The sequence below is a fragment of the Oncorhynchus nerka genome, linkage group LG11 (genome assembly GCF_034236695.1).
Source record: "Oncorhynchus nerka isolate Pitt River linkage group LG11, Oner_Uvic_2.0, whole genome shotgun sequence".
NCBI lineage: Eukaryota > Metazoa > Chordata > Actinopteri > Salmoniformes > Salmonidae > Oncorhynchus > Oncorhynchus nerka.
In genome coordinates, this window is record NC_088406.1 from 5,395,603 (window position 1) to 5,422,492 (window position 26,890).

Here is a 26,890-nt window from a genome sequence, read left to right on the forward strand (position 1 = left end):
AAACTCCTCTGCTCAACTGTATCCTGTGGCACATTAATACGGCTTTATTATGAAAGGGACTTTTTCTTGGACAGTAAATTTACCACGTATCCAATCGCATCTTGGTGTAGGGATCTGTTAACAGTAAATGATGGTGTAGCGGGGGGAGGGAGGAGGGGGGGGGGGGGTTTACTTCTTAATCCGGCACGGAATGTTAGCCAGCCAGTGACAACCAGGAACTAATGCAGCCTCCAGTAGCTAGCCAGCCAGGAACTAATGCAGCCTCAAGTAGCTAGTTAGCCAGGACCTAATGCAGCCTCCAGTAGCTAGTTAGCCAGGAACTAATGCAGCCTCCAGTAGCTAGTTAGCCAGGAACTAATGCAGCCTCCAGTAGCTAGTTAGCCAGGAACTAATGCAGCCTCCAGTAGCTAGTTAGCCAGGAACTAATGCAGCCTCCAGTAGCTAGTTAGCCAGGAACTAATGCAGCCTCCAGTAGCTAGTTAGCCAGGAACTAATGCAGCCTCCAGTAGCTAGTTAGCCAGGAACTAATGCAGCCTCCAGTAGCTAGTTAGCCAGGAACTAATGCAGTCTCCAGTAGCTAGTTAGCCAGGAACTAATGCAGCCTCCAGTAGCTAGTTAGCCAGGAACTAATGCAGCCTCCAGTAGCTAGTTAGCCAGGAACTAATGCAGCCTCCAGTAGCTAGTTAGCCAGCGACAGCCAGGAACTAATGCAGCCTCCACAGTAGCTAGTTAGCCAGGAACTAATGCAGCCTCCAGTAGCTAGTTAGCCAGGAACTAATGCAGCATCCAGTAGCTAGTTAGCCAGGAACTAATGCAGCCTCCAGTAGCTAGTTAGCCAGGAACTAATGCAGCCTCCAGTAGCTAGTTAGCCAGCGACAGCCAGGAACTAATGCAGCCTCCAGTAGCTAGCCAGCCAGTAACAACCAGCAACTAATGTAGCTTCCAGTAGTTAGCCAGCCAGTAACAGCCAGGAACTAATGCAGCCTCCAGTAACTAGCCAGCGACAGCCAGGAACTAATGCAGCCTCCAGCAGCTAGCCAGCCAGCGACAGCCAGGAACTAATGCAGCCTCCAATAGCTAGCCAGCCAGTAACAACCAGGAACTTATGCAGCCTCCAGTAACTAGCCAGTAACAGCCAGGAACTAATGCAGCCTCCAGTAGCCAGGAACTAATGCAGCCTCCAGTAGCTAGCCAGCCAGTAACAACCAGGAACTAATGCAGCCTCAAGTAGCTAGTTAGCCAGGAACTAATGCAGCCTCCAGTAGCTAGTTGGCCCGGAACTAATGCAGCCTCCAGTAGCTAGTTAGCCAGGAACTAATGCAGCCTCCAGTAGCTAGCCAGCCAGTAACAACCAGGAACTAATGCAGCCTCCAGTAGTTAGTCAGCCAGTAACAGGCATTCTCCATTCAGCATCCAGGAAGTCAGAAACTCATGTAGCCTCTAGCTAGCCCTCCTAATGGTGATGCTGCGTATAATGATGCTGAAAAGGCACCCTCTGGGCTCCCACTTGCAGGTGGATGGATGGATCACCGGGATGGGATTGTGAGTGAGGACAAAAAAAAATAGCTCTTCCTAGAACTGTTTACATTCTTTTTCTGGCAAATGCTTAGCATATCGCGTCATATGGGTAATTCACGTAGATAAATTGCTAGGTTGCCAGAGGGAAAGCGTAGGTTTAAACATCAGGGGAAATGCACACGCACACTGGTGTGCCAGTGTCTCACAGTAGATTCCATCTGTTTACTGTGTTAATTAGCATCTCCTCGTAGCATGTTCACTACACCTCTCCAATTCAAGCCAGCACTGTTGGTTACCTCTCCAATTCAAGCTTCGGGGTTTATGAAGGTTCTGCTGCTGTCGACATATAAACAAACAAAACAAACCCAGTTCTCCAAACACTCAAGAGTTTGATTAGTCACACAGACAACAGCTCTCCTGTCTCGACTTACACCTTCACTGCTAGGGAGGATCGATTGAATCTTTGAATCAGAGCTGCTGCCTCTCCGCAACTGTGAAGTGGACTAGTAGAGTAGAGCAGTGTTTTCCCCATGCTGGCTTACTGCCATGATAGAATATAAAAACATGTTTTATTTTTTACATTTATACAAACTTGGCTACCTTGTTTAACCTGGTTATTTAACCTGGCTACCTTGTTTAACCTGGCTATTTAACCTGGCTACCTTGTTTAACCTGGTTATTTAACCTGGCTACCCTGTTTAACCTGGCTACCTTGTTTAACCTGGTTATTTAACCTGGCTACCCTGTTTAACCTGGCTACCTTGTTTAACCTGGTTATTTAACCTGGCTACCCTGTTTAACCTGGCTACCCTGTTTAACCTGGCTACCCTGTTTAACCTGGTTGTTTAACCTGGCTACCTTGTTTAACCTGGTTGTTTAACCTGGCTACCTTGTTTAACCTGGCTACCTTGTTTAACCTGGCTACCTTGTTTAACCTGGCTACCTTGTTTAACCTGGTTGTTTAACCTGGCTACCTTGTTTAACTTGGCTACCTTGTTTATCCTGGCTACCTTGTTTATCCTGGCTACCTTGTTCAACCTGGCTACCTTGTTCAACCTGGCTACCTTGTTTAACATGGCTACCTTGTTTAACATGGCTACCTTGTTTAACCTGGTTGTTTAACCTGGCTACCTTGTTTAACCTGGTTGTTTAACCTGGCTACCTTGTTTAACCTGGTTGTTTAACCTGGCTACCTTGTTTAACCTGGTTGTTTAACCTGGCTACCTTGTTTAACCTGGTTGTTTAACCTGGCTACCTTGTTTAACCTGGTTGTTTAACCTGGCTACCTTGTTTAACCTGGCTACCTTGTTTAACCTGGCTACCTTGTTTAACCTGGTTATTTAACCTGGCTACCTTGTTTAACATGGTTGTTTAACCTGGCTACCTTGTTTAACCTGGCTACCTTGTTTAACCTGGCTACCCTGTTTAACCTGGTTGTTTAACCTGGCTACCCTGTTTAACCTGGCTACCCTGTTTAACCTGGCTACCCTGTTTAACCTGGTTGTTTAACCTGGCTACCCTGTTTAACCTGGCTACCCTGTTTAACCTGGTTATTTAACCTGGCTACCTTGCTTAACCTGGTTATTTAACCTGGCTACCTTGCTTAACCTGGTTATTTAACCTGGCTACCTTGCTTAACCTGGTTATTTAACCTGGCTACCCTGTTTAACCTAGTTATTTAAGATGGCTACCGTGTGATTAAAATACTTGTTTCAAGAGAGACCTGGATAGAAGAGAAAAAGCCTCAGTTTGACTGGACATAAGGTTAAGGATTAAGTCTTGGCCAGGCCGTCAGGTGAGTAGACCGACGGCCAGCGTAATAACTGAAACACAGAAAGGACCCGACGAGTCACAATACAGCTTTCTTTATACCACTGATCCAACTCCTCTTTCACACACACCTCTTTCACAATGACAAATATGTAGGACAGAGTCAATGGAGGGAAGGATAGCTAACTGGGGGTTATTTAGCCTGCTGCATGTGTGCCTGACAGGAGAGCCTGGGATTCTACTCTTCTATAAGATGTTAGGTTCCATCCACCCACTGGAGAGACAGCATTGCTATGGAAACATTGCTATGGAAACATTGCCTCGGTTTTCACAGAGAGCGAGCGAGAGAAAGAGAGAGAAAGTGCGAGAACGGAGAAAAAAGGTGAAGTGATTAAAATGATGTGTGGGAAGAGCAGGGGAGGAGTGGAGGAGGACTGAGTGGAGGAGGGACTGAGTGGAGGACTGGAGGAGGGGAGTGGAGGACTGGAGGAGGGGAGTGGAGGACTGGAGGAGGGGAGTGGAGGACTGGAGGAGGGGAGTGGAGGACTGGAGTGGAGGACTGGAGGAGGGGAGTGGAGGACTGGAGGAGGGGAGTGGAGGACTGGAGGAGGGGAGTAGAGGACTGGAGGAGGGGAGTAGAGGACTGGAGGAGGGGAGTGGAGGAGGGGAGTGGAGGGGGACTGAGTGGAGGGGGACTGAGTGGAGGACTGAGTGGAGGACTGGAGGAGGGGAGTGGAGGGGGACTGAGTGGAGGAGGGACTGAGTGGAGGAGGGAGTGGAGGACTGGAGGAGGGGGTGGAGGAGGGGAGTGGAGGGGGACTGAGTGGAGGACTGGAGGAGGGGGAGTGGAGGGGGACTGAGTGGAGGACTGGAGGAGGGGGTGGAGGAGGGGAGTGGAGGGGGACTAAGTGGAGGACTGGAGGAGGGGGTGGAGGAGGGGAGTGGAGGAGTGGAGGGGGACTGAGTGGAGGACTGGAGGAGGGGAGTGGAGGAGGGGAGTGGAGGGGGACTGAGTGGAGGAGGGACTGAGTGGAGGAGGAGCGGAGTGGAGGACTGGAGGAGGAGAGTGGAGGAGTGGAGGAGGCCTGAGTGGAGGAGGCCTGAGTGGAGGAGGACTGAGTGGAGGAGGACTGAGTGGAAGAGGACTGAGTGGAGGAATGGAGGACTAGAGGAGGGGAGTGGAGTGGAGGGGGGACAGAGTGAAGGAGGGGAGGAGTGGGGGAGGACTGAGTGGAGGAGTGGAAGAGGACTGAGTGGAGGAGTGGAAGAGGACTGAGTGGAGGAGTGGAGGAGGGACGGAGTGGAGACGGAGTGGAGGGGGGACGGAGTGGAGGAGGAGTGAGTGGAGGAGGAGTGAGTGGAGGAGGAGTGAGTGAGTGGAGGAGGAGTGAGTGGAGGAGGACTGAGTGGAGGAGTGGAGGGGGACGGAGTGGAGAGGAGGAGGGGCGGAGTGGAGAAGGGGCGGAGTGGAGAGGAGGAGGGGCGGAGTGGAGAGGAGGAGGGGCGGAGTGGAGAGGAGGAGGGGCGGAGTGGAGAGGAGGAGGGGCGGAGTGGAGGAGGACTGAGTGGAGGAGGACTGAGTGGAGGAGGACTGAGTGGAGGAGGACTGAGTGGAGGAGGACTGAGTGAAGGAGGGACGGAGTGGAGGAGTGGAGGGGGACGGAGTGGAGGGGGACGGAGTGGAGGGGGACGGAGTGGAGGAGGGGAGGGGGACGGAGTGGAGGAGGGGAGGGGGACGGAGGGAGGAGGGGAGGGGAGTGGAGGAGGGACTGAGTGGAGGAGGAGGAGTGGAGGGGGGCGGAGTGGAGAGGAGGAGAACGGAGTGGACAGGAGGAGGGGCGGAGTGGAGAGGAGGAGGGGCGGAGTGGAGGAGGGGCTGAGTGGAGGAGGGGCGGAGTGGAGGAGGGGGCGGAGTGGAGGAGGGGCGGAGGGAGGAGGGGCGGAGGGAGGAGGGGGCGGAGTGGAGGACTGGAGGAGGGGAATGGAGGACTGGAGGAGGGGAGTGGAGGACTGGAGGAGGGGAGTGGAGGACTGGAGGAGGGGAGTGGAGGACTGGAGGAGGGGAGTAGAGGACTGGAGGAGGGGAGTGGAGGAGGGGAGTGGAGGGGGACTGAGTGGAGGACTGGAGGGGAGTGGAGGAGGGGAGTGGAGGGGGACTGAGTGGAGGACTGGAGGGGAGTGGAGGAGGGGAGTGGAGGGGGACTGAGTGGAGGAGGGGAGTGGAGGACTGGAGGAGGGGGAGTGGAGGGGGACTGAGTGGAGGACTGAGTGGAGGACTGGAGGAGGGGAGTGGAGGAGGGGAGTGGAGGGGGACTGAGTGGAGGACTGGAGGAGGGGGAGTGGAGGGGGACTGAGTGGAGGACTGGAGGAGGGGGTGGAGGAGGGGAGTGGAGGGGGACTAAGTGGAGGACTGGAGGAGGGGGTGGAGGAGGGGAGTGGAGGAGTGGAGGGGGACTGAGTGGAGGACTGGAGTGGAGGAGGGGAGTGGAGGGGGACTGAGTGGAGGACTGGAGGGGGACTGAGTGGAGGAGGGACTGAGTGGAGGAGGGACTGAGTGGAGGAGGAGCGGAGTGGAGGACTGGAGGAGGAGAGTGGAGGAGTGGAGGAGGCCTGAGTGGAGGAGGCCTGAGTGGAGGAGGACTGAGTGGAGGAGGCCTGAGTGGAGGAGGACTGAGTGGAGGAGGACTGAGTGGAAGAGGACTGAGTGGAGGAATGGAGGACTAGAGGAGGGGAGTGGAGTGGAGGGGGACAGAGTGAAGGAGGGGAGGAGTGGGGAGGACTGAGTGGAGGAGTGGAAGAGGACTGAGTGGAGGAGTGGAAGAGGACTGAGTGGAGGAGGGACGGAGTGGAGACGGAGTGGAGGGGGACGGAGTGGAGGAGGAGTGAGTGGAGGAGGTGAGTGGAGGAGGAGTGAGTGGAGGAGGAGTGAGTGGAGGAGGAGTGAGTGGAGGAGGACTGAGTGGAGGAGTGGAGGGGGACGGAGTGGAGAGGAGGAGGGGCGGAGTGGAGAGGAGGAGGGGCGGAGTGGAGAGGAGGAGGGGCGGAGTGGAGAGGAGGAGGGGCGGAGTGGAGAGGAGGAGGGGCGGAGCGGAGAGGAGGAGGGGCGGAGTGGAGGAGGACTGAGTGGAGGAGGACTGAGTGGAGGAGGACTGAGTGGAGGAGGACTGAGTGGAGGAGGACTGAGTGGAGGAGGGACGGAGTGGAGGAGTGGAGGGGGACGGAGTGGAGGGGGACGGAGTGGAGGAGGGGAGGGGGACGGAGGGAGGAGGGGAGGGGGACGGAGTGGAGGAGGGGAGGGGGACGGAGTGGAGGAGGGGAGGGGAGTGGAGGAGGGACTGAGTGGAGGAGGAGTGAGTGGAGGGGGCGGAGTGGAGAGGAGGAGAACGGAGTGGACAGGAGGAGGGGCGGAGTGGAGAGGAGGAGGGGCGGAGTGGAGGAGGGGCTGAGTGGAGGAGGGGCGGGAGTGGAGGAGGGGCGGAGTGGAGGAGGGGCGGAGTGGAGGAGGGGCGGAGTGGAGAGGAGGAGGGGCGGAGTGGAGTGGAGGGGTGGCGGTGAGGAGGTGGGGCAGTCGGGAGGAGTAGGAGGAGTTTGCGTCCGACCTGGATGACATGGTGAGGAGTGTGTCCCGGAGAGCCCTGGCTCCCCTCAGTTTCACAGACAGATCAGTCCTGGCTATGACAACACTAGGGCATCAGAACTATTATTTTCAAAAATGTATCAAAAAAAGGGGAGCCATTTGGAAAGCACATTCAATCTGCCTGGGTCTCTCTCATCCCCTGACAGACAAAAAAACAAACCTTTTCCAGAAGGCTGGTATAAAAACAGAAGCTGCAGCTGCCAGCAGGATGACAAAGCAAATCAGTAAAAAGACTAAGAGCTGTGTAGAAAACATCATTTTCTACAGTCAGAGAGCGTGTAGGGGGAAGTCTGGGCCTGCTGCCCATCTGGGACCATATTCCCTATTTAGTGTTCTGGATGTTATTTACAGCAGACAAGAACAGCTGGCCACCAGTATATATATATATATATAATATAATAATATATATATACCAGAGTATTTGTGAAGTATTGATAAACAACAGGGACCAGGTTCAGAGGAGAGGAGACTTCAAATGAATGGAAACAGTAGCTAGTCATCTCTAAAAGAAAATCATATATTTTCAGGACAGGTGTAATGGTAATGACTAGAGGACAACACCACCACTACTCTACACTAATGGGTGAAAAGCCAGCAACCTGCCCAATGATGAGAACTGACCAGGTCAACGCCAGAAACCTGCCCAATGATGAGAACTGACCAGGTCAACGCCAGCAACCTGCCCAATGATGAGAACTGACCAGGTCAACGCCAGCAACCTGCCTAGTGATGAGAACTGACCAGGTCAACTCCAGCAACCTGCCTAGTGATGAGAACTGACCAGGTCAAAGCCAGTAGTAGTAGTGTCTGCCAGATATAGACCTCCCCTTCCTTCTCCCACATATAGGACCTCCCCTTCCTTCTCCCCTCCTATATAGGACCTCCCCTTCCTTCTCCTCACAGATATAGGACCTCCCCTTCCTTCTCCTCCCAGATATAGACCTCCCCTTCCTTCTCCTCCCACATATAGGACCTCCCCTTCCTTCTCCTCTCAGATATAGACCTCCCCTTCCTTCTCTTCCCACATATAGGACCTCCCCTTCCTTCTCCCACATATAGGACCTCCCCTTCCTTCTCCCACCACATATAGGACCTCCCCTTCCTTCTCCCACATATAGGACCTCCCCTTCCTTCTCCTCTCGCATATAGGACCTCCCCTTCCTTCTCCTCCCAGATATAGGACCTCCCCTTCCTTCTCCTCCCAGATATAGGACCTCCCCTTCCTTCTCCTCCCAGATATAGACCTCCCCTTCCTTCTCCTCCCAGATATAGGACCTCCCCTTCCTTCTCCTCCCACATATAGGACCTCCCCTTCCTCCTCCCACATATAGGACCTCCCCTTCCTTCTCCCACCACATATAGAACCTCCCCTTCCTTCTCCCACCACATATAGGACCTCCCCTTCCTTCTCCCACATATAGGACCTCCCCTTCCTTCTCCTCACAGATAGACCTCCCCGTCCTTATCCTCCCACATATAGGACCTCCCCTTCCTTATCCTCCCACATATAGGACCTCCCCTTCCTTATCCTCCCACATATAGGACCTCCCCTTCCCTCATCCTCCCACATATAGGACCTCCCCTTCCCTCTCCTCCCACATATAGGACCTCCCCTTCCTTCTCCTCCCACATATAGGACCTCCCCTTCTCCTCCCACATATAGGACCTCCCCTTCCTTCTCCTCCCACATATAGGACCTCCCCTTCCTTCTCCTCCCACATATAGGACCTCCCCTTCCTTCTCCTCCCACATATAGGACATCCACTTCCTTCTCCTGACTTATCAAGATGGTCGGAGTAAAGGGACTACAGATGATTTATCAAGATGGCCAGAGTGAAGAGACGACAGAGCTAATCTTGTTGAGCTGGCCAGAGTGAAGAGACGACAGAGCTAATCTTGTTGAGCTGGCCAGTACTAACGATCACTATTACCAGTACTAACAATCACTATTACCAGTACTAACAATCACTATTACCAGTACTAACGATCACTATTACCAGTACTAACGATCACTATTACCAGTACTAACGATCACTATTACCAGTGCTAACGGTCACTATTACCAGTGATAACGGTCACTATTACCAGTGCTAACGGTCACTATTACCAGTGCTAACGATAACTACTAGTACTAACAATTATAACTACTAGCACTCACTTAAAAGGTTAAATAAATGTGTACAAATTAAATTACTACTAATACTATCAATCAATCATTATTACTAATTAGTATTACTAATTACTTTTAGTAGTACTAATTACCATTATTACAAGAACTAATAATCACTTACTAATGATCATTACTACTAGTACTAACGATCACCATCGCCAGTACTAACAGTCACCATCGCCAGTACTAACAGTCACCATCGCCAGTACTAACGGTCACCATCGCCAGTACTAACGGTCACCATCGCCAGTACTAACGGTCACCATCGCCAGTACTAACGGTCACCATCGCCAGTACTAACGGTCACCATCGCCAGTACTAACGGTCACCATCGCCAGTACTAACGGTCACTATCACCAGTACTAACGGTCACCAGTACTAACGGTCACCATCGCCAGTACTAACGATCACTATCACCAGTACTAACGGTCACTATTACCAGTACTAACGGTCACTATTACCAGTACTAACGGTCACCAGTACTAACGGTCACTATCACCAGTACTAACGGGCACCAGTACTAACGGTCACCATCGCCAGTACTAACAGTCACCATCGCCAGTACTAACGGTCACCATCGCCAGTACTAACGGTCACCATCGCCAGTACTAACGGTCACCATCGCCAGTACTAACGGTCACCATCGCCAGTACTAACGGTCACCATCGCCAGTACTAACGGTCACCATCGCCAGTACTAACGGTCACCATCGCCAGTACTAACGGTCACCATCGCCAGTACTAACAGTCACCATCACCAGTACTACCGGTCACTATTACCAGTACTAACGGTCACTATTACCAGTACTACCGGACACTATTGCCAGTACTACCGGACACTATTGCCAGTACTACCGGACACTATTGCCAGTACTACCGGACACTATTGCCAGTACTACCGGACACTATTACCAGTACTAATGGTCACCATCGCCAGTACTAATGGTCACCATCGCCAGTACTAACGGTCACTATTACCAGTACTAATGGTCACCATCGCCAGTACTAACGGTCACAATTACCAGTACTAACGGTCACTATTACCAGTACTACCGGACACTATTACCAGTACTAATGGTCACCATCGCCAGTACTAACTATTACCAGTACTAACGGTCACTATCACCAGTACTAACGGTCACCAGTACTAACGGTCACCATCGCCAGTACTAACGGTCACCATCGCCAGTACTAACAGTCACTATTACCAGCACTAACGGTCACTAGTACCAGTACTAACGGTCACTAGTACCAGTACTAACGGTCACTATCACCAGTACTAACGATCACTATTACCAGTACTACCGGTCACTATTACCAGTACTAACGATCACTATTACCAGTACTAACGGTCACTATTACCAGTACTACCGGTCACTATTACCAGCACTAACGGTCACTAGTACCAGTACTAACGGTCACTAGTACCAGTACTAACGGTCACTAGTACCAGTACTAACGGTCACTATCACCAGTACTAACGGTCACTATTACCAGTACTACCGGTCACTATTACCAGTACTAACGGTCACTATTACCAGTACTACCGGTCACTATTACCAGTACTACCGGTCACTATTACCAGCACTAACGGTCACTAGTACCAGCACTAACGGTCACTAGTACCAGTACTAACGGTCACTAGTACCAGTACTAACGGTCACTAGTACCAGTACTAACGGTCACTATTACCAGTACTAACGGTCACCAGTACTAACGGTCACTATTACCAGTACTAACGATCACTATTACCAGTACTAACGGTCACTATTACCAGTACTAATGGTCACTATCACCAGTACTAACGGTCGCCAGTACTAACGGTCACTATTACCAGTACTAACAGTCACCATCACTAGTACTAACAGTCACCATCACTAGTACTAAAAGTCACCATCGCCAGTACTACCGGTCACTATTACCAGCACTAACGATCACTATTACCAGTACTAACGGTCACTAGTACCAGTACTAACGGTCACTATTACCAGCACTACCGGTCACTAGTACCAGCACTACCGGTCACTATTACCAGTACTACCGGTCACTATTACCAGCACTAACGATCACTATTACCAGTACTACCGGTCACTATTACCAGTACTAACGATCACTATTACCAGTACTAATGGTCACTAGTACTACCGGTCACTATTACCAGTGCTAACGGTCACTATTACCAGTACTACCGGTCACTATTACCAGTACTACCGGTCACTATTACCAGTACTACCGGTCACTATTACCAGTACTACCGGTCACTATTACTAGTACTAACGGTCACTATTACCAGTACTAACGGTCACCAGTACTAACGGTCACTATTACCAGTACTAACGGTCACTATCACCAGTACTAACGGTCACTATCACCAGTACTAACGGTCACCAGTACTAACGGTCACCAGTACTAACGGTCACTATCACCAGTACTAACGGTCACTATCACCAGTACTAACGGTCACTATTACCAGTACTAACGGTCACTATTACCAGTACTACCGGTCACTATTACCAGTACTACCGGTCACTATCACCAGTACTAACGGTCACTATCACCAGTACTAACGGTCACTATTACCAGTACTAACAGTCACTATTACCAGTACTACCGGTCACTATTACCAGTACTAACGGTCACTATTACCAGTACTAACAGTCACTATTACCAGTACTACCGGTCACTATCACCAGTACTAACGGTCACTATTACCAGTACTAACAGTCACTATTACCAGTACTAACGGTCACCATCGCCAGTACTAACAGTCACCATCGCCAGTACTAACGGTCACCATCGCCAGTACTAACGGTCACCATCGCCAGTACTAACGGTCACCATCGCCAGTCCTAACGGTCACCATCGCCAGTACTAACAGTCACCATCGCCAGTACTAACAGTCACCATCGCCAGTACTACCGGTCACTATTACCAGTACTACCGGACACTATTGCCAGTACTACCGGACACTATTGCCAGTACTACCGGACACTATTGCCAGTACTACCGGACACTATTACCAGTACTAATGGTCACCATCGCCAGTACTAATGGTCACCATCGCCAGTACTAACGGTCACTATTACCAGTACTAATGGTCACCATCGCCAGTACTAACGGTCACTATTACCAGTACTAACGGTCACTATTACCAGTACTACCGGACACTATTACCAGTACTAATGGTCACCATCGCCAGTACTAACTATTACCAGTACTAACGGTCACTATCACCAGTACTAACGGTCACCAGTACTAACGGTCACCATCGCCAGTACTAACGGTCACCATCGCCAGTACTAACGGTCACCATCGCCAGTACTAACAGTCACTATTACCAGCACTAACGGTCACTAGTACCAGTACTAACGGTCACTAGTACCAGTACTAACGGTCACTATTACCAGTACTACCAGTCACTATTACCAGCACTAACGATCACTATTACCAGTACTAACGGTCACTAGTACCAGTACTAACGGTCACTATTACCAGTACTAACGATCACTATTACCAGTACTACCGGTCACTATTACCAGTACTAACGATCACTATTACCAGTACTACCGGTCACTATTACCAGTACTACCGGTCACTATCACCAGTACTACCGGTCACTATTACCAGTACTACCGATCACTATTACCAGTACTACCGGTCACTATCACCAGTACTAACGATCACTATCACCAGTACTAACGGTCACTATTACCAGTACTACCGGTCACTATTACCAGTACTAACGGTCACTATTACCAGTACTAACGATCACTATTACCAGTACTACCGGTCACTATTACCTGTACTACCGGTCACTATTACCAGTACTACCGGTCACTATCACCAGTACTAACGATCACTATCACCAGTACTAACGGTCACTATTACCAGTACTACCGGTCACTATCACCAGTACTAATGGTCACTATCACCAGTACTAACGGTCACTATTACCAGTACTAACGGTCACCAGTACTAACGGTCACCAGTACTAACGGTCACTATCACCAGTACTAACGGTCACTATCACCAGTACTAACGGTCACTATCACCAGTACTAACGGTCACCAGTACTAACGGTCACCAGTACTAACGGTCACCAGTACTACTGGTCACTATTACCAGTACTAACGGTCACCATCACCAGTACTAACGGTCACCATCACTAGTACTAACGGTCACCAGTACTAACGGTCACCATCACTAGTACTAACGGTCACTATCACCAGTACTACCGGTCACTATCACCAGTACTACCGGTCACTATCACCAGTACTAACGGTCACCATCACTAGCGGTCACTATTACCAGTACTAACGGTCACCAGTACTAACTGTCACCAGTACTAACGGTCACCAGTACTAACGGTCACCAGTACTAACGGTCACCAGTACTAACGGTCACCATCACTAACGGTCAATATCACCAGTACTAACGGTCACCATCACTAATGGTCACTATCACCAGTACTAACGGTCACCATCACTAATGGTCACTATCACCAGTACTAACGGTCACCAGTACTAACGGTCACCATCACTAACGGTCACTATCACCAGTACTAACGGTCACTATTACCAGTACTAACAGTCACCATCACTAGTACTAACAGTCACCATCACTAGTACTAAAAGTCACCATCGCCAGTACTACCGGTCACTATTACCAGCACTAACGGTCACTATTACCAGTACTAACGGTCACTATTACCAGCACTAACGGTCACTATTACCAGTACTACCGGTCACTAGTACCAGTACTACCGGTCACTATTACCAGTACTACCGGTCACTATTACCAGCACTAACGATCACTATTACCAGCACTAACGATCACTATTACCAGTACTACCGGTCACTATTACCAGTACTACCGGTCACTATTACCAGCACTAACGGTCACTAGTACCAGTACTAACGGTCACTATTACCAGTACTAACGGTCACTAGTACCAGTACTAACGATCACTATTACCAGTACTAACGGTCACTATTACCAGTACTAACGGTCACTATTACCAGTACTAACGATCACTATTACCAGTACTAACGGTCACTAGTACTACCGGTCACTATTACCAGTGCTAACGGTCACTATTACCAGTACTAACGATCACTATTACCAGTACTAACGGTCACTATTACCAGTACTAACGATCACTATTACCAGTACTAACGATCACTATTACCAGTACTAACGGTCACTATTACCAGTACTACCGGTCACTATTACCAGTACTAACAGACACTATTACCAGTACTACCGGACACTATTACCAGTACTACCGGACACTATTACCAGTACTACCGGACACTATTACCAGTACTACCGGACACTATTACCAGTACTACCGGACACTATTACCAGTACTACCGGTCACTATTACCAGTACTACCGATCACTATTACCAGTACTACCGATCACTATTACCAGTACTACCGGTCACTATTACCAGTACTAACGATCACTATTACCAGTACTACCGGTCACTATCACCAGTACTACCGGTCACTATCACCAGTACTACCGGTCACTATTACCAGTACTAACGGTCACTATTACCAGTACTACCGGTCACTATTACCAGAACTACCGGTCACTATTACCAGTACTACCGATCACTATTACCAGTGCTAACGGTCACTATTACCAGTACTAACGATCACTATCACCAGTACTAACGGTCACTATTACCAGTACTACCGGTCACTATCACCAGTACTAACAGTCACTATTACCAGTACTACCGGTCACTATCACCAGTACTAATGGTCACTATCACCAGTACTAACGGTCACCATCACTAACGGTCACTATTACCAGTACTAACGGTCACCAGTACTAACGGTCACCAGTACTAACGGTCACCAGTACTACCGGTCACTATTACCAGTACTACCGGTCACTATTACCAGTACTACCGGTCACTATCACCAGTACTAATGGTCACTATCACCAGTACTAACGGTCACCATCACTAACGGTCACTATTACCAGTACTAACGGTCACCAGTACTAACGGTCACTATCACCAGTACTAACGGTCACCAGTACTAACGGTCACTATCACCAGTACTAACGGTCACCAGTACTAACGGTCACTATCACCAGTACTAACGGTCGCCAGTACTAACGGTCACTATTACCAGTACTAACAGTCACCATCACTAGTACTAACAGTCACCATCACTAGTACTAAAAGTCACCATCGCCAGTACTACCGGTCACTATTACCAGCACTAACGATCACTATTACCAGTACTAACGGTCACTAGTACCAGTACTAACGGTCACTATTACCAGTACTAACGGTCACTAGTACCAGTACTAACGATCACTAGTACCAGTACTACCGGTCACTATCACCAGTACTACCGGTCACTATTACCAGTACTACCGGTCACTATTACCAGTACTACCGGTACCTATTACCAGTACTACCGATCACTATTACCAGTACTACCGATCACTATTACCAGTACTACCGGTCACTATTACCAGTACTACCGATCACTATTACCTGTACTACCGGACACTATTACCTGTACTACCGGTCACTATTACCAGTACTACCGGTCACTATTACCAGTACTACCGGTCACTATTACCAGTACTACCGATCACTATTACCAGTACTACCGGTCACTATTACCAGTGCTACCGGTCACTATTACCAGTACTACCGGTCACTATCACCAGTACTAACGGTCACCATCGCCAGTACTAACGGTCACCATCGCCAGTACTAACGGTCACCATCGCCAGTACTACCGGTCACTATTACCAGTACTACCGGTCACTATTACCAGTACTACCGGTCACTATTACCAGTACTACCGGTCACTATTACCAGTACTACCGGTCACTATTACCAGTACTACCGGTCACTATTACCAGTACTAACGGTCACCATCACCAGTACTAACGGTCACCATCACTAGTACTAACGGTCACCAGTACTAACGGTCACCATCACTAGTACTAACGGTCACTATCACCAGTACTACCGGTCACTATCACCAGTACTACCGGTCACTATCACCAGTACTAACGGTCACCATCACTAGCGGTCACTATTACCAGTACTAACGGTCACCAGTACTAACTGTCACCAGTACTAACGGTCACCAGTACTAACGGTCACCAGTACTAACGGTCACCAGTACTAACGGTCACCATCACTAACGGTCAATATCACCAGTACTAACGGTCACCATCACTAATGGTCACTATCACCAGTACTAACGGTCACCATCACTAATGGTCACTATCACCAGTACTAACGGTCACCAGTACTAACGGTCACCATCACTAACGGTCACTATCACCAGTACTAACGGTCACTATTACCAGTACTAACAGTCACCATCACTAGTACTAACAGTCACCATCACTAGTACTAAAAGTCACCATCGCCAGTACTACCGGTCACTATTACCAGCACTAACGGTCACTATTACCAGTACTAACGGTCACTATTACCAGCACTAACGGTCACTATTACCAGTACTACCGGTCACTAGTACCAGTACTACCGGTCACTATTACCAGTACTACCGGTCACTATTACCAGCACTAACGATCACTATTACCAGCACTAACGATCACTATTACCAGTACTACCGGTCACTATTACCAGTACTACCGGTCACTATTACCAGCACTAACGGTCACTAGTACCAGTACTAACGGTCACTATTACCAGTACTAACGGTCACTAGTACCAGTACTAACGATCACTATTACCAGTACTAACGGTCACTATTACCAGTACTAACGGTCACTATTACCAGTACTAACGATCACTATTACCAGTACTAACGGTCACTAGTACTACCGGTCACTATTACCAGTGCTAACGGTCACTATTACCAGTACTAACGATCACTATTACCAGTACTAACGGTCACTATTACCAGTACTAACGATCACTATTACCAGTACTAACGATCACTATTACCAGTACTAACGGTCACTATTACCAGTACTACCGGTCACTATTACCAGTACTAACAGACACTATTACCAGTACTACCGACACTATTACCAGTACTACCGACACTATTACCAGTACTACCGGACACTATTACCAGTACTACCGGACACTATTACCAGTACTACCGGACACTATTACCAGTACTACCGGTCACTATTACCAGTACTACCGATCACTATTACCAGTACTACCGATCACTATTACCAGTACTACCGGTCACTATTACCAGTACTAACGATCACTATTACCAGTACTACCGGTCACTATCACCAGTACTACCGGTCACTATCACCAGTACTACCGGTCACTATTACCAGTACTAACGGTCACTATTACCAGTACTACCGGTCACTATTACCAGAACTACCGGTCACTATTACCAGTACTACCGATCACTATTACCAGTGCTAACGGTCACTATTACCAGTACTAACGATCACTATCACCAGTACTAACGGTCACTATTACCAGTACTACCGGTCACTATCACCAGTACTAACAGTCACTATTACCAGTACTACCGGTCACTATCACCAGTACTAATGGTCACTATCACCAGTACTAACGGTCACCATCACTAACGGTCACTATTACCAGTACTAACGGTCACCAGTACTAACGGTCACCAGTACTAACGGTCACCAGTACTACCGGTCACTATTACCAGTACTACCGGTCACTATTACCAGTACTACCGGTCACTATCACCAGTACTAATGGTCACTATCACCAGTACTAACGGTCACCATCACTAACGGTCACTATTACCAGTACTAACGGTCACCAGTACTAACGGTCACTATCACCAGTACTAACGGTCACCAGTACTAACGGTCACTATCACCAGTACTAACGGTCACCAGTACTAACGGTCACTATCACCAGTACTAACGGTCGCCAGTACTAACGGTCACTATTACCAGTACTAACAGTCACCATCACTAGTACTAACAGTCACCATCACTAGTACTAAAAGTCACCATCGCCAGTACTACCGGTCACTATTACCAGCACTAACGATCACTATTACCAGTACTAACGGTCACTAGTACCAGTACTAACGGTCACTATTACCAGTACTAACGGTCACTAGTACCAGTACTAACGATCACTAGTACCAGTACTACCGGTCACTATCACCAGTACTACCGGTCACTATTACCAGTACTACCGGTCACTATTACCAGTACTACCGGTACCTATTACCAGTACTACCGATCACTATTACCAGTACTACCGATCACTATTACCAGTACTACCGGTCACTATTACCAGTACTACCGATCACTATTACCTGTACTACCGGACACTATTACCTGTACTACCGGTCACTATTACCAGTACTACCGGTCACTATTACCAGTACTACCGGTCACTATTACCAGTACTACCGATCACTATTACCAGTACTACCGGTCACTATTACCAGTGCTACCGGTCACTATTACCAGTACTACCGGTCACTATCACCAGTACTAACGGTCACCATCGCCAGTACTAACGGTCACCATCGCCAGTACTAACGGTCACCATCGCCAGTACTACCGGTCACTATTACCAGTACTACCGGTCACTATTACCAGTACTACCGGTCACTATTACCAGTACTACCGGTCACTATTACCAGTACTACCGGTCACTATTACCAGTACTACCGGTCACTATTACCAGTACTACCGATCACTATTACCAGTACTACCGGTCACTATTACCAGTACTAACGGTCACTATTATAGTACTAACAGTCACTATCACCAGTACTAACAGTCACTATCACCAGTACTAACGGTCACTATCACCAGTACTAACAATCACTAATACTGTACTAACGGTCACTATTATAGTACTAACGATCACTATAACTAACGTTGCAGAAAGATGGTTTATGAAAGCTTTTAGGAAGACATTACTGTGGTATTATACCTACAGCTCCAGTGTCAGAAGGGGCTTAACACAGCCAAGTAGGTTTAGTTCCCTAAACAAGCCCAGACAGTAAACATAGGTACAAGATTTACAACCTCGAGAGTTCACAGAGGGACAAATCCTAACTCCAGTTAAAACCATCCACTCTATCACAGTAACAGCTGGGGTCCAGTATTCAGGGCCTATACATTATATAATATAATAGAATGTGACAGTACCTGCTAGGGTCCAGTATTCAGGGCCTATACATTATAGAATATAATAGAATGTGACAGTACCTGCTGAGGTCCAGTATTCAGGGCCTATACATTATAGAATATAATAGAATGTGACAGTACCTGCTGGGGTCCAGTATTCAGGGCCTATACTTTATAGAATGTAATAGAATGTGACAGTAACAGCTGGGGTCCAGTATTCAGGGCCTATACTTTATAGAATGTGACAGTACCTGCTGAGGTCCAGTATTCAGGGCCTATACATTATAGAATATAATAGAATGTGACAGTACCTGCTGGGGTCCAGTATTCAGGGCCTATACATTATAGAATGTGACAGTACCTGCTAGGGTCCAGTATTCAGGGTCTATACATTATAGAATGTAATAGAATGTGACAGTACCAGCTGGGGTCCAGTATTCAGGGCCTATACATTATAGAATGTGACAGTACCTGCTGGGGTCCAGTATTCAGGGCCTATACATTATAGAATGTAATAGAACGTGACAGTACCTGCTGGGGTCCAGTATTCAGGGCCTATACATTATAGAATGTGACAGTACCTGCTGGGGTCCCTCTCCGTTGACCATGGCAGGGGGAGGCGAGGCGAGGAGCGGGAGGTCGGGGCTGAGTATCTGGCCGGACTCCAGTGGGGGGGTGTGGTCTGCCATGACTCCCTCATTCACAACACCGACCAGGCACTCCAAGTTCCTGGAACACAACAGACGGCATGGACGGACTGGCATGGATAGATATATTACCTTTATTTAATCTTTATTTAACTAGGCAAGTCAGTTATGAACAAATTCTTATTTTCAATGACGGCCTAGGAACAGTGGGTTAACTGCCTGTTCAGGGGCAGAACGACAGATTTGTACCATGTCAGCTTGGGGATTTGAACTTGCAACTAGTCCAAAGCTCTAACCACTAGGCTACACTACCACCTCTACACTCTAACCACTAGGCTACCCTGCCTCCTCTACACTCTAACCACTAGGCTACCCTGCCACCTCTACACTCTAACCACTAGGCTACCCTGCCACCTCTACACTCTAACCACTAGGCTACCCTGCCACCTCTACACTCTAACCACTAGGCTACCCTGCCACCTCTACACTCTAACCACTAGGCTACCCTGCCACCTCTACACTCTAACCACTAGGCTACCCTGCCTCCTCTACACTCTAACCACTAGGCTACACTGCCACCTCTACACTCTAACCACTAGGCTACCCTGCCACCTCTACACTCTAACCACTAGGCTACCCTGCCACCTCTACACTCTAACCACTAGGCTACCCTGCCTCCTCTACACTCTAACCACTAGGCTACCCTGCCTCCTCTACACTCTAACCACTAGGCTACCCTGCCTCCTCTACACTCTAACCACTAGGCTACCCTGCCTCCTCTACACTCTAACCACTAGGCTACCCTGCCTCCTCTACACTCTAACCACTAGGCTACCCTGCCACCTCTACACTCTAACCACTAGGCTACCCTGCCTCCTCTACACTCTAACCACTAGGCTACCCTGCCTCCTCTACACTCTAACCACTAGGCTACCCTGCCACCTCTACACTCTAACCACTAGGCTACCCTGCCTCCTCTACACTCTAACCACTAGGCTACCCTGCCTCCTCTACACTCTAACCACTAGGCTACCCTGCCACCTCTACACTCTAACCACTAGGCTACCCTGCCTCCTCTACACTCTAACCACTAGGCTACCCTGCCTCCTCTACACTCTAACCACTAGGCTACCCTGCCGCCCCCGATACGGATGGAAGCAGTATACACAAAGACGTAAGCCTAGAACACTACCGCTATGCATGTCCTTCGACAGTCGGCGCTCTTTACAAAAATAAAATTAAAAAAGGATTTTAATGCTGCGAGAAACAGAAAACAAAACAGAACAGTGCCATGGATACACATTCAGAGTAACAAATGGCACCCTATCCCCTACATAGGACCCTACGGACCCTGGTCTCCAGTAGTACACTTTATGGTAGGGAAGACCCCAATTAATCGACTGTTTGGTTGATAAGCTGTTGGTCGACCAAGATTTTAGTCGAGCAGTAGCGCGCACACACACACACACATATGCGCCCAGCTCAGTGAACAACTCCATTGCGGAGGCCTAGACTAAAACCAAATTGACGCTTGATTCTAAAAATGTGGTCGTGAAGCTCCATATGAAGGGTATGACACAATCGCAGAGCTTCCGGAGTCATGCGGAGGCCAAACCGAGCTAGGCGCCATGTGCCTCCTAAACGGTGTACCAATGCGATGGGCTCTGTATAGCTCCGCACTGACAAGATCGGTTGGCGGTAGGCGGGGGTGGATAAACACAAACTCACTTCCTAAAATTTCTTCACAACAGCTCTGCGTTGCTCTGCGAAGCGCAAGAAGTGTGAATATGCCCTGAATTCTGCGTAAAATGCTGCATGTGGCCCAACGCAGAAGTCAAATTGACCATGCAGAAACCAGATGCACAATGCACTTCCTCTCTCCAGAATGTTCTCTCTCTCTCTCCTGTCAATTTGTGCACATTCATTGTTTCATAACTTCATTGTGTGAATCGTTTGTGTTTGATTGTTAGTGTCTATCAATTCCCCATCGAATATATCACCAGTAGTACATTTACAGTTAATTCCCCATCGAATATATCACCAGTAGTACATTTACAGTTAATTCCCCATCGAATATATCACCAGTAGTACATTTACAGTTAATTCCCCATCGAATATATCACCAGTAGTACATTTACAGTTAATTCCCCATCGAATATATCACCAGTAGTACATTTACAGTTAATTCCCCATCGAATATATCACCAGTAGTACATTTACAGTTAATTCCCCATCGAATATATCACCAGTAGTACATTTACAGTTAATTCCCCATCGAATATATCACCAGTAGTACATTTACAGTTAATTCCCATCGAATATATCACCAGTAGTACATTTACAGTTAATTCCCCATCGAATATATCACCAGTAGTACATTTACAGTTAATTCCCCATCGAATATATCACCAGTAGTACATTTACAGTTAATTCCCCATCGAATATATCACCAGTAGTACATTTACAGTTAATTCCCATCGAATATATCACCAGTAGTACATTTACAGTTAATTCCCATCGAATATATCACCAGTAGTACATTTACAGTTAATTCCCCATCGAATATATCACCAGTAGTACATTTACAGTTAATTCCCCATCGAATATATCACCAGTAGTACATTTACAGTTAATTCCCCATCGAATATATCACCAGTAGTACATTTAGCCTTCTCATCTACAATGTTCGTTACTTTGGTTAAGGGCACTTATTTTAATGCATACCATATTACCATTCCGGTCCAAGAGTGGACACATTGTTTGCAGAGTGCACAGCCTATGCTGCTACACTAGTGAAAAACAAGTTCATTTAATTCCATTTGTGAGTTTTGTCAATTAAATGTAGTCATTATCTAGTGTTTGGAGTGCTCCTGTCAACGTTGAGTAAGGAAACGCACCTGATTACACATAGAGGCAGGCCTATAGGCTACCTGGCCTGATTACACATAGAGGCAGGCCTATAGACTACCTGGCCTGATTACACATAGAGGCAGGCCTATAGGCTACCTGGCCCGATTACACATAGAGGCAGGCCTATAGGCTACCTGGCCCGATTACACAGAAGCAGGCCTATAGGCTACCTGGCCTGATTACACATAGAACCAGGCCTATAGGCTACCTGGCCTGATTACACATAGAGGCAGGCCTATAGGCTACCTGGCCTGATTACACATAGAACCAGGCCTATAGACTACCTGGCCTGATTACACAGAAGCAGGCCTATAGGCTACCTGGCCTGATTACACATAGAACCAGGCCTATAGGCTACCTGGCCTAATTACACATAGAACCAGGCCTATAGACTACCTGGCCTGATTACACAGAAGCAGGCCTATAGGCTACCTGGCCTGATTACACATAGAGGCAGGCCTACAGGCTACCTGGCCTGATTACACATAGAACCAGGCCTATAGGCTACCTGGCCTGATTACACATAGAACCAGGCCTATAGGCTACCTGGCCTGATTACACATAAAAGGCCTGCACACAAATACAGGCACTTAAATGTGAACATTTGGGGATCTGACAGTATTTCTGATTGGCTTAACGCACCACCACTAATGACCTGTGGGGCTCATTGTTCCTGTATCCCAAACAAACCAAGTCTGTTTTTACACCCATTGAGAATTACAATAGTTACATAAAGAGGCCCAGCCAACGAGAGCGTACAGGTCGCAGTGGTGGGTAGTATATGGAGCTTTGGTGACAAAACGGATGGCACTGTGATAGACTACATCCAGTTTGCTGAGTAGAGTGTTGGAGGCTATTTTGTAAATGACATCGTCGAAGTCGAGGATCGGTAGGATAGTCAGTTTTACGAGGGTATGTTTGGCAGCGTGAGTGAAGGATGCTTTCTTGCGAAATAGGACGCTGATTCTAGATGTAATGTTGAATTGGAGATGCTTAATGTGTTAATGTGAGTGTGGAAGGAGAGTTTAAAATCTAACCAGACACCTAGGTATTTGTAGATGTCCACATATTCTAAGTCAGAACTGTCCAGAGCAGTGATGCTGGACAGGCAGGCAGGTGCTGGTAGCAATCGGTTGAAGAGCATGCATTTAGTTTTACTAGCGTTTAAGATCAGTTAGAGGCCAGGGATGGAGAGTTGTATGGCATTGAAGCTCGTCTGGAGGTTAGTCAAAGAAGGGCCAGATGTATACAGAATGGTGTCGTCTGCGTAGAGGTGGATCAGAGAATCACCAGCAGCAAGAGCGACATCATTGACGTATTCAGAAGGAAAAAAAAAAAAAAAGAGTCGGCCCGAGAATTTAACCCTGTGGTACCCCCATAGAGACCGCCAGAGATCTGGACATACAGACCCTCCGATTTGACACCCTGAACTCTGTCTGAGAAGTTGTTGGTGAACCAGGCGAGGCAGTCATTTGAGAAACCAAGGCTGTTGAGTCTGCCGATAAGAATTCAGTGATTGACAGAGTTGAAAGCCTTGGCCAGGTTGATGAATACACCTGCACAGTATTGTCTCTTATCGATGGCGGTTATGAAATCGTTTAGTACCTTGAGCGTGGCTGAGGTGCACCCCATGACCAGCTCGGAAACCAGATTGCAAAGCGGAGAAGGTACGGTGGGATTCGAAATGGATGTTGATCTGTTTGTTAACTTGGCTTTCGAAGACCTTAGAAAGGCAGGGTAGGATGGATGTAGGTCTGTAGCAGTTTGGGTCTAGAGGCAGGGTAGGATAGCTATAGGTCTGTAACAGTTTGGGTCTAGAGGCAGGGCAGGATGGATATAGGTCTATAACAGTTTGGGTCAAGAGTGTCTCCCCCTTTGAAGAGGGGGATGACTGCAGAAGCTTTCCAATCTTTGGGGATCTCAGACGATACGAAAGAGGGGTTGAACAGGCTAGTAATAGGGGTTGCAACAATTTCGGCTAATAATTTTAGAAAGAGAGGGTCCAGATTGTCTAGTCCTGCTGATTTGTAGGGGTTCAGATTTTGCAGCTCTTTCACAACATCAGCTGACTGGATTTGGGTAAAGGAGAAATGGGGGAGGCTTGGGCAAGTTGCTGTGGGGGGTGCATGGATGTTGACCAGGGTAGGGGAAGCCAGGTGGAAAGCATGGCCAGCCGTATAATTTTTTATTTTTTTATTCTTAATTATAGTGGATGCATCGGTGGTGACAGTGTTTCCTAGCCTCAGTGCAGTGGGCAGATGGGATGAGGTGCTCTTATTCTCCACGGACTTTACAATGTCCCATAACATTTGACTTTGTGCTACAGGATGTAACAGTTTGTGCTGGTCAAGGGCAGTCGGGTCTGGAGGGCAGGTTGGTTAGGATGATGTCTATGATGGTGCCCGTGTTTACGGATTTGGGGTTGTACCTGGTAGGTTCATTGATAATTTGTGTGGGATTGAGGGCATCAAGCTTAGATTGTAGGATGGCTGGGGTGAGCATGAAAGGGAAAAATGTCATGATCGGGTGGAAAGTCATAATAAAATAGGCCTACCCGATTACTTCTGATCAGTGCTAAACTTCTATACCATCTGTAAATACTCATTTTGGGTGCTTGTACAGTTTATATTTAGACACAGGAGCTCTACAACACTTTTGAGCAGATATCCTGTAAGACGAACAAGAGCTCAAGCAGTAGAAAATTGTAGACGCCGTCCAGTGAGCAACTGACGCCCAAGTCAAACACTGCTTCTTATCCATTGTGCAAATAGCCGACAGCTGTGTCTGTCCCGAGCTCACTAGCACAGTAAACTCTCGAGGTCCCAAAATATTTGATACAATGTTGCAAGTTCGCTAGAGCAAGCTTGAGGTCTAAGCCAAGTTAAATATTTGATACAATGTTGCAAGTTCGCTAGAGCAAGCTTGAGGTCTAAGCCAAGTTAAATAGTTGATACAATGTTTCAAGTTCGTTGCAGACAGGCCATGAGTAGCCAAGTTAAATAGTTGATACAATGTTTCAAGTTCGTTGCAGACAGGCCATGAGTAGCCAATGCAATTTATAGGATTTTTTTTTTAATTATTATTATTTTTTTAAATCACGATATTTTCTACCTGAAATTTGGCAATAGAAGTTTAGGTTTCTATCATTTTCAGATATTTTTCGAAAACAGTTGTGTCTCTATGTGCATATGAAAACCATAACTGGCACGCAGATCTGTAGAAAAGACCAATTGGCATATGCCACATGAGGGGGGAAAAAGGGTGGGCTAATCCTCATGCAGCCTATTACTGGCAACTTCAGGAGAGTAATGGCAGAATCTGAGAAAGCCTGCAGGAAGAGAAAGGTTGAGTCAGGTTCATGTTTTTCCCTCTACCTCTAGATCGCTGGCTCCCTCGAGTCATTTGTGTCTTATTTCATCAAACAGTGTGCTTAAAGCATCAGACAAGGTCAACGCATATAGTTGATTTTATTAAAAACACACAGGGTGTGTTCATGTGACTCATTTCAGGAAACTAGGCCCGCATCATCATTTGAATGGGAAACATTTGATCAAAATGCGTTTTATGGCAGAAATCCCTTCTGGAACATGTGGACTTCCAGGTGCCTTAAATAACACACTTGTTTACCATCTGTAAAATATGAATATTACCACATCTAGGTTCCGGGAGATCTACAGGAAACCACACCTAGCTTCCGGGAGATCTACAGGAAACCACATCTAGCTTCCGGGAGATCTACAGGAAACCACACCTAGCTTCCGGGAGATCTACAGGAAACCACACCTAGCTTCCGGGAGATCTACAGGAAACCACATATAGGTTCCGGGAGATCTACAGGAAACCACACCTAGCTTCCGGGAGATCTACAGGAAACCACACCTAGCTTCCGGGAGATCTACAGGAAACCACATCTAGGTTCCGGGAGATCTACAGGAAACCACATCTAGGTTCCGGGAGATCTACAGGAAACCACATCTAGGTTCCGGGAGATCTACAGGAAACCACATCTAGGTTCCGGGAGATCTACAGGAAACCACACCTAGCTTCCGGGAGATCTACAGGAAACCACACCTAGCTTCCGGGAGATCTACAGGAAACCACACCTAGCTTCCGGGAGATCTAC

General features: G+C 48.0%; 1 protein-coding gene across 1 annotated transcript in view; it reads right to left on the reverse strand.

The window, feature by feature from the left end:
• fndc3a (fibronectin type III domain containing 3A) overlaps nucleotides 1-26,890 on the reverse strand; it is a 190,269-nt gene that overhangs the window by 157,399 nt on the left and 5,980 nt on the right. Inside the window, 1 exon segment of the mRNA XM_065024164.1 lies at nucleotides 19,792-19,939. Within this exon segment, the coding sequence (XP_064880236.1) occupies nucleotides 19,792-19,899 (108 nt within the window). The 5' untranslated portion in view covers nucleotides 19,900-19,939.